The sequence below is a fragment of the Ambystoma mexicanum genome, chromosome 8 (assembly GCF_040938575.1).
Source record: "Ambystoma mexicanum isolate Mex_15411 chromosome 8, UKY_AmexF1_1, whole genome shotgun sequence".
Classification (NCBI taxonomy): domain Eukaryota; kingdom Metazoa; phylum Chordata; class Amphibia; order Caudata; family Ambystomatidae; genus Ambystoma; species Ambystoma mexicanum.
This window is the reverse complement of record NC_090929.1, coordinates 290,044,308-290,060,752: the sequence shown is the minus strand read 5'-3', so window position 1 is coordinate 290,060,752 and position 16,445 is coordinate 290,044,308. Positions and strand designations below refer to the sequence as shown.

Here is a 16,445-nt window from a genome sequence, read left to right as displayed (position 1 = left end):
TCGTTGTTAACAATGTAAAGACTTTCAAATTACTTTTCAGAATCAAAACAAGTTAGTGAATAATTTTTGGAAATGCTTCTTACACAATTCCTACACCCTGACGTGACTTCAATCACAAGGAAAGTAATGGCATTTATATATCACACTAGTAAACTTTGCAGATTCTGAGGTGGTAGAAAGGAAAGGTTAAGGGAAATAAAAAGGTCAGAATCGTTTTACAACTAATGTGAGGACAACTAAATCTTCCAAAGAAGTCTATAGAAGCCTTTCCCAGCAGTACCTGTTTACAACAAGTTACCACCTATGAGGGACAAACAGTATCAAAGTCAATGGACTAGAAGAGTCTTCAGGAAGCCAGGACAGCCAAAATCATTTGGGACACTGTCTATGAATCAAGTTAGAGAGGTTCAGAAAAATCACTCTAAGGTCACAAGCTGTAAAGCATGTGAGGAGGGAGTTGGAATCAACTCAAAAAGAAGGAAGCCAATGCAATTCCCAAGTGAGAAAAGCGTGACTACAGGCAGTGAGGTAAGTACCCCAAGTCTAAACAGTATCTCTGGTTAGAAGAAGAGTGGTCCAGCTGGATTCTGTCTGGTTACAGCGACGCAGACCCTTGTTCCTGAGCCTCAGTCGTGGGGACAAGAGGGAGGATGTCTGGAGGGCTCCTAGGAAGGTACTTGGGAGGTCGTCGTCAGCTATGGTTATTTTTGGTTTAGCTGCACCTCGTGGGTCGAATGCTTAGCAAACAGCACTGATGGGGATCACGGATACCGGTTGGACTTCCTTCACTCCTTCGGTCCTGCACTCTGGTGAGGGGACTCTGGATCTGGAGTTCCTGCTTCTGAAGGGTCATTAGGAGGCTCCTGGAGTTACTAGTCAGATTTGTTACCGCTGCAGACGTTTCACTTGACTACGGACACTCCACCCCTGGCATTGGGCTTCCGAAGCAACGGAGAGGCACAGCAAGTCGCAGATAGTGGTCCAGTGGAGTTCGTCTCAGGGTTAGTTGGTCCCACTAACCCAAGGGGAGAAGTCGTGCCATCCAGAGCTTCTCTGTCAAGGTGAAAAAGGAGTTCAGCACAGCAGCAGGGTTTCACCGGGCAATTCAAGGGTCCAGGGGGTTGTAGCAAGCTTTGTTCATGGTTTCTTCATCAGGTGTTTCTCCCAGTGGTCGACTCTATCTGTAGTCCCAAAACCTTTGCTTTTAAAGCAGGTTTCTCGCATTCATGCACAGCCTAGGCTGTCAATAACACAGCAGGATGGTTGTCCTGCAAGGACAGACAGCCAGCCAATCAGGACTAGTTGCATTCAGGCATTACTAGAGACAAAGGACAGGGGAGTTTCGGGAACTTCCCTCACACCCTGTCCTCCCAGACACACTGGAGCCGGAGGCGGGCTTCAGGGCTTAAGCCCGCCAAAGACCAGACAAACAAAGGGCTCAAATCTGCCTCAACGCACAAAGTAAAACCCACGAGAGACCTCACAAACAGAAAAGGGTGAAACAAAATAAACATAACAGGGTAAAATAAACATGTTACATGAGAAGGTAGGATAAGGAGCTACTAAGTAACCCCCCAGCACTCCACATAAAATGGTGTGTGCTGGACCTACAAAGAGAAAAGGTAAGTAAAGTCAATTTCACTTTACTATTCTTGGGCATTGTAGTTCACACAAGAATAGGTATTTTTTATTTTTTTATTTGTATAGAATCTAAAAATAGATTTTTACAAAAAAAGGAACCGAAGATAAAGATTAGACATTTCATTCATTTGTTTGATCAAGTGGAAACTCATAAGTTTATTTGTTTAAAATCTGAGTGCTTATCAGCGATTTTACGGCCTCTACTATAATTTTTCAACAATTTGTTCGTTCCAGAAAGAGAGAAGGTTCTTCTGAGTAACTACAGGGTCGCGGGCATTTGGGGTAACAGCTCCTTGACTATATATTGCATGATGTTGACCGTCGCCAGTAGCCATGATGTTCTGTCTCCTCCTATCAGTTTTTTCCAGCACAGGTCTTCGTCCCTAAGAGAAAAGCTCAATAAGGTACCATGCAGGTATTTGAGATGGATACTTTGCGTCGCTGGACATATCAAGAGCAGATGGCGAATAGTTTCTTTGATTGAAGGATGATTACAAAAGCGGCACGAGTTTGTCACTGCTAGACCTCTGATTGCCAAGATTTCTTTGGTTTCGAACAGGTTCATCCTAATTCTCATAAAGATGTTTCGAGCCCGTCTATTTGGAAATAGTTTGATATAGTTCTGTAGGGCGTCCAATTTTTTGAAAGCATGAGGGAGATGCATAGTAAGTTTATTTTTATTGGCAGTTTCAAGTGTTGATATCCAATCTAGTTCTTTTAACTTTTTTATGTTTTTTTACTGAGTTGTTTATAAGTTCTTCCTCAGAACTCTCTGCATCCGCTAGAGAAGCTAGATTTTCTGTCTTCCATTTAGTCAACATGACACAGGAGGAACCTGTCATTTCTTGGTTGATCAATTTGTAAACATGGGAAGTCTCCGGCAATCTGCATTTCCTGTATAGCATGAGTCTGCGGCAGATGACTGTGGTCTTTAGCGATGTAAGGCTGAGTTCACGTCTGATCGAAGCGAGTCAAGTGGATTTAGGAAGGCCTAGCACCGCCCTCCAAAAGAATGCTTCCAGCTTTGGCCAAAGGTCGATCGGTAGGTTAGGCATGGCATCCACGCCGTAAATTAAGACCGGAATCACCTTTTTCTTGTAGAAGTCACGAACCGGGATAGTCGAGAAGCAGCCATACTTGATGTCAATGGCTTTGCCTTGAGCAGTGAGTTTTTTTGATTTGTCATGTAGGGCGCTTTGCATGGCTTTTTCTTTCCCAGAACTGTCGAGGGTTACCCCTAGATATTTAAAGTCGCTTACTCTTTCCACTGCAGTTGAGCCGAAACGAAGGATCACCTTGTCCTTTTTCGTGATCATTTTTTCAAATATCATCATTTTGGTTTTTCCTTCGTTGATCTCCAAGTTATTCTCTGCCATGTACTGTTGTAGGTTATTCAGTTGGCGCTGCAGACCTATTGGTGTAAAATCGATGAGGATTAGGTCGTCTGCATAGAGTAAGCGACTAATCTTCTCTCCACCTATTTTAGGGGGAAAGGAACGTATTGATTTTTCTGAATCCTGGAAGTCGCCGACATAGGTCCAGAACAGGACTGGGGCCAAAGGACAGCCCTGCTTCACACCTCTGGCTGTTTTAATCTTCGCTGAGAGCGACTCCTGGTGGTTTATGCGGACTTGCATCGAGGTATTGGAATATAAAGCTCGTATTGGCTCCGAGATGTTGCTTGGACAATTCCAAAAGGATAGTTTCGACCATAGTCTAGATCTGTCAAATCGATCAAAGGCCTGGGAGAGATCCACAAAAACAACAAACAGTCTAGGTCTTCCTGCTAAGACATTACTTTTTAGGGTGCTCAGAGTAAGTATGTTAGCATCTGTGCCCATGTTCTTTTTTAATCCTGTTTGCAGGTGGTCTTGGCAAGCGGCATTAGATGCCCATGTTGTAAAGTGGCGAAGAAGTAAAGAACCAAATACTTTGCCTATCGGGTCTAAAAGGGCAATAGGGCGATAGTTCGCTGGATCAGCCCTGTTGCCCTTTTTATAGATCGGGATTACATTTGCCGTATTCCAAGAAGGTGGAATCATTCTTGAATCTGCACATCGACCAAAGATCTGGCTCAGTAGGCAGGCCCATGCCTCAGGATGAGTTTTCAGGTCAAGGTTCGATATACTATCGGGTCCCAGGGCCCTGGAGGCTTTTAGTTTTTTATTAGATCAAAAATGTCAGCCTTATTGTCAAGTCGTTGTATTCAGCCGTGAAGGTTTTTATAGCTCCCTCTGTTAATTCTAGCCTTGTCCTTTGGGTGTTGTATTCTAAGCAAGCAGACATTTTCTCATACGGAGCACTTATTGAGGCCCAGGTTGTTTGAAGAAGGTTATGGTCACTGGCCGAGGTCTTCACCACTTCGAAGGTTAGGAATGCTTGGAAGAAAGGTTGTGACACAAAGATATAATCAATCGTTGAACAGGAATTTTCTCTTTCCCAAGAAGGAATACGGCTCGGGTTTGGAAAAACCGAGTCAAGATTGAGAAAACCTCTTGACTTCATCAATTTCAGCCATTGAGAGGCCCTTAGTTCAAACGGCGTTTTCTTGGAAGACGTTATATTGCTTTCTCCTCCTTTTTTTTGTTGCTGAGCTTTCAAGTCTCCACATACTATGAAATGATCAACCTGATGGGTGAATCGCGCTTCGTCGATTTCCTGTTCCAGCATAAAAAGACATTTCTTTATTTCAATTGCAACAGGGTTCCAATAGACTTTGATAATTATAATAGACTCTGTTGTGGTCTTTGTCTGACCCTTCTCGTTTGTTGTCGACCAATTTAGTTTTACTGATGACATAAGTTGATTTTCCTTAGGTTTTTGTGCTACAGTGATGCCGCTTCCATTTCGGATCGCTGTTAAAAGGCCCGAAGTCGGTCGACTGGCTATTACTTTTTTTGCTGTTGCAGCATTGACTTCATAGCCATCCAGAGACGGCGTTTGCAAGAGCCATGTCTTCTGCAGACATATGATGTCGTAGACCCCAGACGGATATCTCCTGGCATGGTTAAGTGCTGAAACCCTCTGGCGTTCCATGAGCAGATTCTGATCGTTTGTTGTTTCTTATCAAGTTGGGTAGCCGTCTCGTGTAGATGTTGTGGAATCATGGGTGGCTATCTTTGTCGTTGGAGAGTTAAGGCTTTTGGAAGCCATGACCACATGGTTTGGAGTGTTCGCCTACTTTCAGTGTTAGGAATTTGTGGTTGAGGATCATTCTGAACTAGTCTTGTTATTCCCAGGAAAGATTTCTTGGGTATATCTTGAGGTTGAATGTTTGTAGTTGAAATTTTTCTTGCATCATCCTTCGAGGTGAAGGTGGGGTTAGGTTTAACTTGCGTCGAACAAGACGTCGTAGAGGCCCCAGCATCGTCGGTGGCACCTAGTCCAGATTGCACTCGACGGACTTTGGAGCCGTGATGGACCTAGCAGACAAAGGTTTAGCATGGTTATTAGTCATCTTTAGGTGTCCTAAAGAAGGAGTTTTTCGTCAAACAGTCTGATTCTGTGTTATCGGATTAATGTTCTGGTCCTTTCGTGAGGATTGCCTGATCTTTCTGGTGGACTCGATTAGGTCATAACCCAGTCTTAGTAGGTCTTCTGTGGCAGCTCTCAGGAGATTGTTCACTGTTAGAGAAGTGATGTATAGGTGAGATACCGCCTTGTGGTGATGGTGACTTAGGTCGACGATTTTCAGGTCAGAAGACCTTAGCTCATGAAGTGATGGAATATATTGAAATAATTTGACAACCGCTCTTCTGTTCAAGATGACATCATCTCGGTTGCATGGTATCTGTTCCAATTTTAATATCCATTTAATTTGATTGTCTTTGGGCAATTTAAGGCGTTGAACTTCAGTTCTTGACCTATAGTGGGTATCTATAGAGTAATTGGCTGAAGTTCTTTGCTGCTTGTAGCTGGATTTATCCGATTTTGAATGAGAGCCCTTGACCATGGGCTCTTTAGGTTCAAGTTCTAAGGATCGTAATCCTTTGCGTTGTGGGTTTTCATCGACTTTGTTGTGAGGTCATTGTTTTACCTTAGCTGGTTCAGCTAAAACATTTTCTCTTACCAAAGGCTTTGGATTTTGCTTTTGTGTTATAAGGTGGCGCCTTACTTTAAGAGTAAGAAAAGGTGGCGTATCTGGAGACAATCCTTCAGTTGTTGATTGTGAAGATTAAGGAACCGTTTATTTCAACTCTTGAGGGGCATTAAGGTCCTGAAAAGGTGAGTATGAGAGGTCAGGTGGATGCAGGGTAATGTTCATCATCTCTGTGTCTCTTAAGTAGTCTTCAGTAGAAATCGGTGAGATGATTATATCACATTGCCCCTTCTGTTGAAGCGGTTGGTTTTTATTATTAGTTGTGGATTGGTTCAGATTTTCCCTTGAAACTTTCAAAAGAGGTACTGAAGTCGTCCTTTTGTTTTTTGTTGCCGCTTTCGTGCGAAAAATCAGTTCTAAAAGAGGTTTATCACTTGATGTTAAGTTTACATTCGTCCTGTGGTTAACAGGTAATTTGCTTGGTACAGGGGAATTCGTGGTTGTTGTCAAATCTATAAAGGGCAGAGTTTGTGAGCCCTCGGACTTGTACGTTTTGTCAGAACTTGGCTGGTTATTAGGAGCTGACAATGGTACTTGTTGGATGGAAGCCAAAGGTAGATAATTGTCTGTGGATGTAGGTACTTGGTTAGCTTTTAAGTCCTTGGCCATAATGTGCCCTTCTAGAAAGATTAATTTACTTAACATCATTGCTTGTATAGATGAGTGGTCCTTCAACGTATCACTTATTGACTCGATAAACTTGATGAATGGATTTAAGCCAATTGTTATTGGCGACATCAGAGTACACATATCCGGTTTCTTAGATGACGTTTCCCTATTAGGACCTGACTCGATGAATTTTGGCCTAGCCTTACTTGGTAAGGCTAGGCTAAAATATGTAGAAGTTCTCTCAGGTTCGTAAACTGTGCTCAGTGAGTCCACTAGAGATCTACGAGATGAATGCTGATGACTGGAATTTGAGCGCCTGGGCACGGCTAGTTTTTCAGAAGAGATTCTTCGACTGGGAGTATTTCTTCTGGGCAAGTTCTCAATCATAGGAGAGTGAGAGCTAGCTTGACTGGAGTCGATCGGGCCTACTGGTGGTTTTAGTGCGCACTTTGGTCGGATCTATGAAAGGGTCTTCCTCGTTGGTTAAGTTGTGAACACCTTCTACTGAGGTTTGTTTCGGGACCTGAGTCTTTTTGGGTGGTATGATTTCATGCAGATCTGTGGAGGACACTGATGCCTGTGCCTTTGTAGATCCAGTTACTTCCATTTGATTATTTCCATCACACGGTGGATTCTTCTGGGGAGTTTCAACTTGAAGATCCACTGGGTTGGTTAGGGAGTCTATTTTCCCAAGATCTCCAGGGGAACTGGGTTCACCAAGACCTGGATTTTCTAGTGGAGACATTGAGAGGTGTATATGAGGAGTTGTCAATTGAGGATCTTTTTCTGGGGTCAGCAAGAGGCTAATTTGATCCAAACCTAAAACGGGAGGTTCTCTGTTGAACTCCCATCTTGTCTTGTCGTTTGGCAATTTCTGGGCTCCCGGTACATAAGGTCTGGGGGGGGGGGAGCTTGCGGGTTGCTGTGATGATCTTGCTGTGTTTATGGGGCAGCGTATGCTCTTACGCATCCTCAAGCATCTCTGCATCTGTAAGTTCCTCACATCAGGCCTGAATTGCCCTTGAATGTTTACTGAAGTAGTCTGACAAAAGTTTAAATGGTGGATGAACAATTTTTGCACTTTTTTAAATTTTATTAGTGGCAGGCCGACCATTTGCTTTGTGATTAACATTTTTTCTGGTTTGGCGTCGCTGTAGAGGGACTTTTACGTTTTTTTTGGCAGTCAGCTGTGTATGGTCTGCCAGCTCTGTGGAGTCTCTTCTGTGTCTGGGTCTTTTTTTGGAGTTTAAGAGGTTATTTTCCTCCAAGGTTTGGTCTGGTGTAAGTGGATTTGTGCACTCACTCGTCTCCAGGTCCATCTCTACACTGGAGGTGGAGCACACAGGGGTGACGTGGATCTGAGCACTGACCGTCACCGCCCCCTTGGGCGGGGCCATCGGTGGCAGAAGCTCTGGATCACACAGGGCCCTCGGAGCAGCAGCTCACGGCGTCCCTGGGGAGACCGCCGCCACAGATGCACCGAGAGGTGAGCCCCTCTCTGCCACACCCCGCGCCCCACAAGGCAGACACCTCCCCACGGTCAGCCATCACGTCCCACGGGGCGTCCTCGCCCAGAGGAGGAGCTCACTCTGCATCAGGCAACGCCGGTGGCGGAGACCGCCAGGCGGCCTCACCCGACACCGACCCCCCTCCAGCCGGTGGTGAGTGTTGCTCGATGGGGACCTCGGCGGCCAGGGCTAGGGCGGGGGAGGGCAGAGTCGATGGAGAGATTAACTCTCGCTGCAAGGGTGGGAGAGGGGAGCGGTGCAAGGGTGGGAGAGGGGAGCGGGAAAGAGGCGTAAGCATTTGAAGCATAGGCCTTTCAGCTTCGTGTCATGAATCACTGATGTGTTTTGACGAGATATTGTCATGTAAAAAGTCGATCAATGGCTGTTTTATAGCGGTCTTAACCATTTGAGGATTCGTTGAGGACATTGCACAGTCTGACTTAGTTGGTTTAATAGTGTTTAGCTGTACTTGCTGTGAGACTGGTATGGCGTCAGCTCGCTGATGAGAGCTCCTCAAACGTCGGCCTGCATCGTCGTCATCGAGTTGAGGAGCATGGATGGACGGGGAGAGCTTTACAGTTCTTGCAGTCTTGCCTGTCATGACTGCAGGACTGCCACTCTCCGCCACTCCGCGTCCGCTCCGCAGATAGAATGGGCTTTTGAAGGGGTTACAAGCCAGCACTTCCTCTTCCTCTAGAAACAATAGACAGTGTAGAAAAAGGTATTTACACCTTAAGAGGAATCTAAAAAAATTCTCAGTGACACTGCACTGAAGGTGCTGGGTGTTACCATACAAAACGTAGATGCCTATGGATTTTGTCAGACTCCAAAAACAGTGAAAACACAAAATCCAAATCAGGTCAAAACACACAAGAAAGTGAGAAAAAGGTCTCACTCAAGGGTTAAAATTAAAAAGTCCTAAGCCCAGCAAAAGAGTTAGGGTCTCTAAGGTTGAAGGGAATTAGCACAGAAATGAGAATTCTCCCTAACTACCTGGATGGCTAATACAGATGATTTCATCCTCTTGGACAATACACGGGTTGGTCTGCAACGTCTTACTAATGTCTTTGTAAAGTATGTGGAGGCTAATGGGTTAAGAATTATTGCAGGAAAGTCACATGTTATCAAGTTTTGTCAAGTTGAAAAGAGGTGTAACTTTGCCTGGTTTGTGAAAGATACTAGGTTGGCAATGGCAGAAAATATGAAATATTTGGGTTTTGATGTAACAGCTAATTCAAAGAAGGCCTATCATAGGGATAGATTTTGGAAAAAGCTTGAATGCTGGGGGCCCAAATGGCCACGGTAAATGTTAAACATGGCATATTTTCATTGATTCGAGTGATAACATATTATGCAAGTAAAGCAATACCAAAATTGCTTTATGGGCTTGAGCTACTACCTGTCTGGATAATTGCAGGAATTTATTATTATGAAGCAATTCTGAGGAGAAGAGCTCTGTATTGTTTGCCTAAATGTGTCCCGATTGTGACAATACAGCATGAGCTGGGTCTACAATCTTTAGAAAGCCATATTAAGTGGAAACAAAAGCTGAGATGGGCAAGGTTGAACTGACGGGCAAGAAAACACCATTGGATGATTTGTCCAATTGTGTGATTGGATAGATACCCAAGAGTCTCTCACTAAATTGTCCCTCTATGGTATGTGCAGTCGTGTCATAAGAGGACAGGTGTTTTGGAACCTTATTTGAAGAAGTTTCCAGATCAATGGTGGAGAGATTGCTTCATGAGGTTACATTTTAATGTGCTCCAAACAATTGAGATAATACATTTCAGACGGGGCATCCCATTGGAATTTGCACACTGTAGATATTGTAATGATCTGTACACCAGGGAGAATGTATACCATGTGTTATTGGTGTGTCCTTCCCTTTTACTTATTTTTTTAAATTTTTTTATTTTATTTGAGAATTTCAAGCAGTGCACCAAGCCCTAGGGCATCTGGGCGCTAGTTGCATGTGTACATTTACAAAGGTGGGAGCAGTTCAAACCACTAATTAAACAAATGGGTCTTTGTTTTTTTTCTGAAGAGTTGGTAAGATGCCTCAGACCGTAAATGGGGTGGGAGATTGTTCCAGAGGTTGGCCACAACAGTGGGGAAGCTTGAGCCACCTGCACGTTTCCTTCTGAATCTGGTGGTGAGAAGTCGCTGGCTGTTGGAAGATCTGAGTGGTCTGGCTGACGAATACTTCTTGACCCTCTAGGCGAGGTAAATAGGGGCTTTGTTCGCTAGACAGCGGTGTGCAATTGTGAGGATTTTAAATTGTATTCTTTCCCAGATGGGGAGCCAGTGGACTGAGCGCCTTAACTCAGAGATGTGATCAGATTTGTTCAAGTCCAGGGCGGCTCTGGATTTACATGTACATATTTTATATTTTGGGAGGGACATTTGTTAGAGATTTGGCTATTGTAGAGTCTGGAAATTTATGGGGAAAAATGTTACAAGGAAAATCATTTGCACTACCTCTTGCTGTTAGGTTTTTTAAAAATTGAATTTTTTTAATTGTTAGTAGTGGTGAATTTGGGGCAGTAAAATATGAATTTTGTAATTTATTAATACTTGTTTTAGAGAAGATTGTATGAATTTAAAGGAGGTTTTGGACTGTGATGATTTTTTTTTAATGTGTGTTAAATTCTGTACCTTGCAAAGGTCTGATTAAACCAAATAAAATAAATAAATAAACCTGTAATGTAACACTGAGAGACTTTTGAGGGTTCTGGAAACCCGCAACATCACTGGAGAGGTTACACAGTATCAAACCCAGGGGAGACACTTAGGGCCTCATCACGAGTTGGGCGGTAATGCCGGTGGTATTACCGCCAGCGGTATTAGCCCTACCGCCAAACCCCCCGGGGAATTTTTGCGCTCTTACCACCAGCGGATTTCCCGCCAGCAGTAATAGCGCGAATTTTCAGCAGATTTCCCCCCAGCTCAGAGCTGGGGAGAAATCCGCCGAAGGCCTGATTTGGCGGACCCTTAAATCCGGCGGTAATAGCGCAACAGCCGGATTTAAGGGTTACCGCCAAACTCGTGATGAGGCCCTTAGTTTGTCTTTAGTGTTCTGTTACTCCATCCTTCTCTTTTGTGTATTAAAACAAGTGAACCAGGTTTCCTGTGTCCAGTCTTGTATGCATACCATGTGGGCCTCCTGACAGTTCTTGGACAGAGGAAAGCAGGAATGAACTGAGTTCTTGGCGGAACTACTATGAGATGGGGAAAGCCCCATTATACAGCTGATGTTGGATAGAGAGTGACATACAGAAGGAAGGAGCTTTGGGGGATACTCCATGTGAGTTGGACTCCGCCACATCGCTATCATTGAATGGAATATGGATGGGATGGGGATAGCTATTGGAAGCAACTGCTGCAAGATTGACAGGGCATGTCAATGTTTGAGTTGGCTTGAGAAAAGAATTTAGAACAGAAAAAGCTTTGAGGCTTACTTGGTCTAAAATTGAGATGTTACCTGGCTAGAACATTTTCGTGGTGTCATGGAGGGAGTGGCTTGTGTAAAGGACAGAATATCTGGTAGAAAATATATAAGAAAGACCAATCTTCCATCGCTTTCTCTTGGAATAGCCAGATGGAACAACATCAGTAGAACCCTCTACATCAGTGTTGTTTGGCCTAGAGAGAGATTGAGATAGACAGAGCTTTGTTCTGTAACGAAGGCATGGTATCGAAGTAAGACAGACACAAGTGATTACAGTTCAACAGTGTTTAGTAAACTGTAAACATGATTGAGATTAACACCTAAGAGTGTGGGATAATGTTCACAAGAAAAGAAAGACGTGTTCACAAAATGATAAGTCTGGATGGTATGGCCAGAGTCTCCCTTCCCCACGTTTTTAGCACGGACAAAGCAAGACTCTTGAGCACAGCACACTACTGGGCTTCTCCGACACACGGTTACAGGTTCTTTTCTCAATATCAGGACCTTCTGTGTCCAAGTCTCTTTCATGCAAAGTCTCTTGTTTCAGAGGGCCTGATATGACATTCACAACAAAACAAAGGTTCCTTCTGCTAATCTTCCCGTCAGGTGATTACTCTTCACCCTTCGATCCCCCTCAGCCGGGCTCTGATCCTTCTCTCAACGTAAGTCTCCTTCAGTCGGGTTCATACTTGTCGTCAAATTGTTCACGGGTGTGTTACTGCTCATCCTAATTCACAGGCATCCCTCAGTCAGGTTTACTTTTGCCTCCACAATGTGCCAAAGTCTTTCGACTGTACAAGGGGTTTGGCTGGACCCTCGTATGACCACATTAACACCTTATGACAGCATCACCCAAGGCCGTTTGGTACTTGTAGTTTAAATAACAACCAAATACTTTCGACTAGGCACAGGATTTAACATAACATGCTGCAGGACAACTTTGATTTCTCCGTTCAACACATTCTCCTTGTTCAGGTGCAGGGCACCAGTCAGATTCCTTCGAATGAGCACCCACGTGACGCCGGACCACTCTAACTCTGATGCCAATTTTACTCACAAAAGACCTTTGTACTTTAGTCTTCTTTCTTCATTTCTTCATACAATGTTGCTCTTCGCAACCTTGACCCCAACACAGTCCGGTCTATTATCCGCCCTTTCCGGCTCACTGGCTGTGCCAAACTCTGTTGCCGTCTCCTGGCTCTGGAGTCAAGGACAGTACCACAATGGCAACCGCTTCTCCCCGCCCTGACTATCAGTGCGGGAGGGTCCCATGTATCGCTGACATCCTTCGCACCATCAGCCATGTGCAATTCCCCGTCTTACGTTTCCCTTCTCGTAGGCTGTGCGGGTCTGGGTTGAAACGGGCAAGGGAAATTCCCTCCTCGTCGTCCTTTTAATTGTCACTGCCTTACTCCTCTCCTTGAACTGCCGTCCTGGAATAGCTGCTTCCTCATGCATTTGGCCTTGCTCAGGGTGTGCTTTCGTGCTCCGACTTTTATCCCTATGAGGATAGGGAAGGTAAGTCAGGTGTCTGTAAATTATATGCAATTGCCTGACTCTGCCAGACCCTTGTGAAGGGACATGTCAGGTAAATGGCTCTGGTGTTAGTCCATTGTCTTTCATGCTAATCGGTCTGTGAGAAAGTGTTCATATCAAGAAAGGGTGGGAGGTTGAGTTTCTAGAGATCCTACGGGGTAGGATGGGGAAAATGTGTTTTAAGGAAGGGGGTACCGTGTCTCATACTTTCGTGTCCCACTTACACTCCCCAAAGACCCCTCACCCAGGGGATCCTCCCACACTGGTCTACCCCCAGGAACTGAATACAATAGCGATAGCCGTGTCCTGGCCACCTGGATGACAGATCTCCAGGAACTAGCAAGTGAGACACCTTCAGGTTTCTCACAGTTCATATAGTAAGAGCGCATCTGTGTTATTGCTTTTGTGTGAACACAGGATAGACATGAGTCTATCTACAGAAAATCCCTAGAGTGAGATTCAGAAGCTGCACACGATTCCTACTGTTGGATGGGGAGAGGGCTATTGTTGAACCTAGTGTTAGGTAGATTTTCATTTTTATGCACAATCTCCTCCGCATGTGCGTACCTCAGCATGTTTTGCTGGACTCTTGGATTTTTGGTCTGTTTCCCTGAGTGAGTGGGAACCTTATTCCACACTCACTCACTGATTCGTTTACCCTATCTTTGGGATACTGGGCAGCACACAGCACTGCCTGTAAGGTGTTGCCGGGAGCCTTCTGAGCTTCCGTTTATTTTTGGTTATATGGGGGTATATTGAACCTTGCTGTCTTTTCCTATAGTGAGATCAGCACACCCACCTTATGTGGAATGCTAAGGGGCAAAACAGTATCCCCTTTCCCACTGCTTCTGTTAGCTTTTTGGTTACAGTAACAGGCTAATCTGAATGGCTGGTGAAAGTGGCTTTATCCTACCTACTTGTGTGCAAATATTTACTCCAAGGCTGTACTTACAGCCGTGGTTGTGCACCGAAGGGTCACCATTGATCTAAAATGGCGACAGTGTCCTTTTTTTGCTAATTCAAGATGGCTTGTCATTTCCTTGGTACTTCTTCTGTCGTGCAAGGTGGGGGAGGTCCTGGTTTGACTTTTGTCTTCAGTGGGATCCCCTAGGGAAGCCTGCCAAGGCACTGGTGTGTCTGTGAGGACAGGAAACCAGGGAAGACTCAGAAACTCTGCAGTTCTGTGTCTTCTGCTGTGCCTGCCTGGAAAGATTTCCAACTGGGAGGCTAGTTGAATGGTGAATGGGTGCTGACTGGCTGGGTTCCTGCATACAGAGCATAGACTGAAGCTGAAGAGAAGCTGACCACTAAAACTGAAGAATGAACGAGGAAGAAGAGGAGACGATGCTCACAGCCACTTCCAGACAACCAGAGATGACTTCTGTGTAATTGCTGCTGTCTGACCCCTTCTTCCAAAGATCAGGGAAGTCCCAAAAAGGATGACTCTCTCTCTTAGACCAATGGGTCCAATCAACACGAAGACAACCTGCATTTCAAGCCATCCCACAATGAGTTGTGACCTTCACGGGCTGAAAACTGCCAATACCCTGGGACCTGTGGCCACTGTGCAGTGCATTGCCTTCCGAAGAGTGAATCCTCCAGAAACTTTGGCACACTCCTCCCAGACCACTAGAGGTAAAGTTGCACTCCTTGAAGTCCCCTCATCAGAGTGCTGCACCGAGAAAGTGAGACAAATCAACCAGGAAGTAATCGCTCTTCACTGGTGTCTTGAAAAGGATGCCAAAATCACAGAACACCAAATAATCCTTTGTATGACGCCTCTTCACTCAGCTGCTGCGAGATCCATTCCAGTATCCCTTATTTTGTCTGCCTGACCAAGAATCCAGTGACCGGGTCTGCTGCTGCATCATGGGGGCATTGTGCTGCATCCTCTTCTTCACTTCTAAGGTACTGAGAGACTCTTGGTAGAACTTACCTTGAGTTGCTTTGCTGCTCCTGTGCTGCTGGAGTGCTGATTTGTGTGTGTGGGAGTTCACCCATGCACAGTCGCCCAGGCCCAACGCCTGTGTGACTTCCGGGAGCCTTCTCCAAAGTCCCTGAACCTTTTCCCCAACCAAAAGTGTTACTTGCTCTACAGGTTGTGCCTTGCTTATTTGCCCTCCAATCTGACTCTGAGGCTCTCATAACTGCATAGGGACAGGTTCCTGAAGTCTGAGTGAAATAATTGCAAAGTGTTTACCTGCTTTATGCTGGTTTTGTTTAAACAGTTATCACAAAAGTATTTTACTTACCTTTTGAAAGGCATACAGCCATTCTCAAAGTATACAGAAGTTTGTTACTGTGAATATTTCATTGGTTCTTCTATCTGCTTATTGAATGTTATAGTGTTTACCTTCTTGAGGAATGATCTTTACCTTAGTGTATGTATCAAATGAACCATTATTTGTATATAGCTTTTAGTGTGTCAGTGTTTGATTGGCCTATCTGTATACACTAAGTTCTTTGTTCTGTCTACAACCTTTCCTCCCTCCTTAGATAAGCCTGGTGACTCAGCCATTGCTACCAACAAAACATGTGTGGTTCAGGCCTGTACTAAGAGTTGAAGCCCTTTGTCCTAAGTGTGAGTCTTCTAAAGTCCCACATAAGGTGGACTTTTGTAAAACTTCCTAACTCGTAGCACCCTGGAAATACTGAGCATTCCTGATGAACATAGCTCAATGGATCTTACAGTGTCAGACTGAGCGAGTGGTTCATCGTGTTTGTTATTGACAGAGTACGAGTTACTAGACTTAGCTCTTGTAAGTATCGAATACCTAGTGATGGCTAGAGAGTTGCTCCCCGTACCTTGGAGTAAATAAGCAGATGTTTGCAGAGACCAAAATGTGAAATGGGGAGCGGAGATCAATTAAATAAAACTGCAAATACCTGGAGCGAGATGAAGAGGGTGGGTCCATGTTCCTTTTGCTGGGTGGAGATAATGATGGGGATGGGCTGAGCTCCTGGAAGTTCCTAGAGAAATGTGGACGTGGGACACATTTAAAAGCAGAACAAACACATGAGTATTTTGGCTAAGCTTAGACAGCATGAACAGTAACCAACCCAGTACATGAAACCATATATTCTGACTCCAAACTCAGCTCCTAGATCTCTGAATCTGCAGCATGTGCAATACCTCTTGAGTTACCTGTAAGTGAGAGGAAACCTAGTTCCTCCTGTTTAGGAAGGAAGAGATTTGCACACGGTAATGGTGGCAAAGAGCCCCCAGGTGTTTTCAGACCTACAAGAACATCATGAAAATACATCCTTTTCTTGAAATACTTTTCAGGAAATGAACACCTGGATGGGGGCAATGCACTTCTTCAAGAACCCTCGTCATCCTCCCTTGTGCCCCTGTGAAGTGTCCTACACACGGCCGCATGCCTCATCAAGGGTCTACGCAGATACGACCACATCACCCTGGCCCTCATCGACCTTCACTGGCTCCTACTGCACGCACGAATCACCTTCAAGTCTTGCTGCGCCATCTATAAGGCAGTCACCATCAAGACACCCAGCTACCTCGCCGAGAAACTCAGCATCTCTGGTGGACAGCGCACCACCAGAAGCCAGGACACGTGCAGACTTGAAATCCACTGCTCCA

The 16,445-nt window shown here is 44.9% G+C and overlaps 1 protein-coding gene across 4 annotated transcripts in view; it reads right to left on the bottom strand.

Annotated features, from left to right (window-relative positions):
• The window catches only part of AKNA (AT-hook transcription factor), a 442,732-nt gene that overhangs the window by 160,189 nt on the left and 266,098 nt on the right, over positions 1 to 16,445 (bottom strand). For all 4 annotated transcript variants that reach the window (XM_069609684.1, XM_069609685.1, XM_069609686.1 and 1 more), the window contains exon 14: positions 15,731 to 15,814. In XM_069609684.1, coding sequence (XP_069465785.1) covers positions 15,731 to 15,814 — 84 coding nt within the window. The remainder of the gene's footprint in view (positions 1 to 15,730; positions 15,815 to 16,445) is intronic.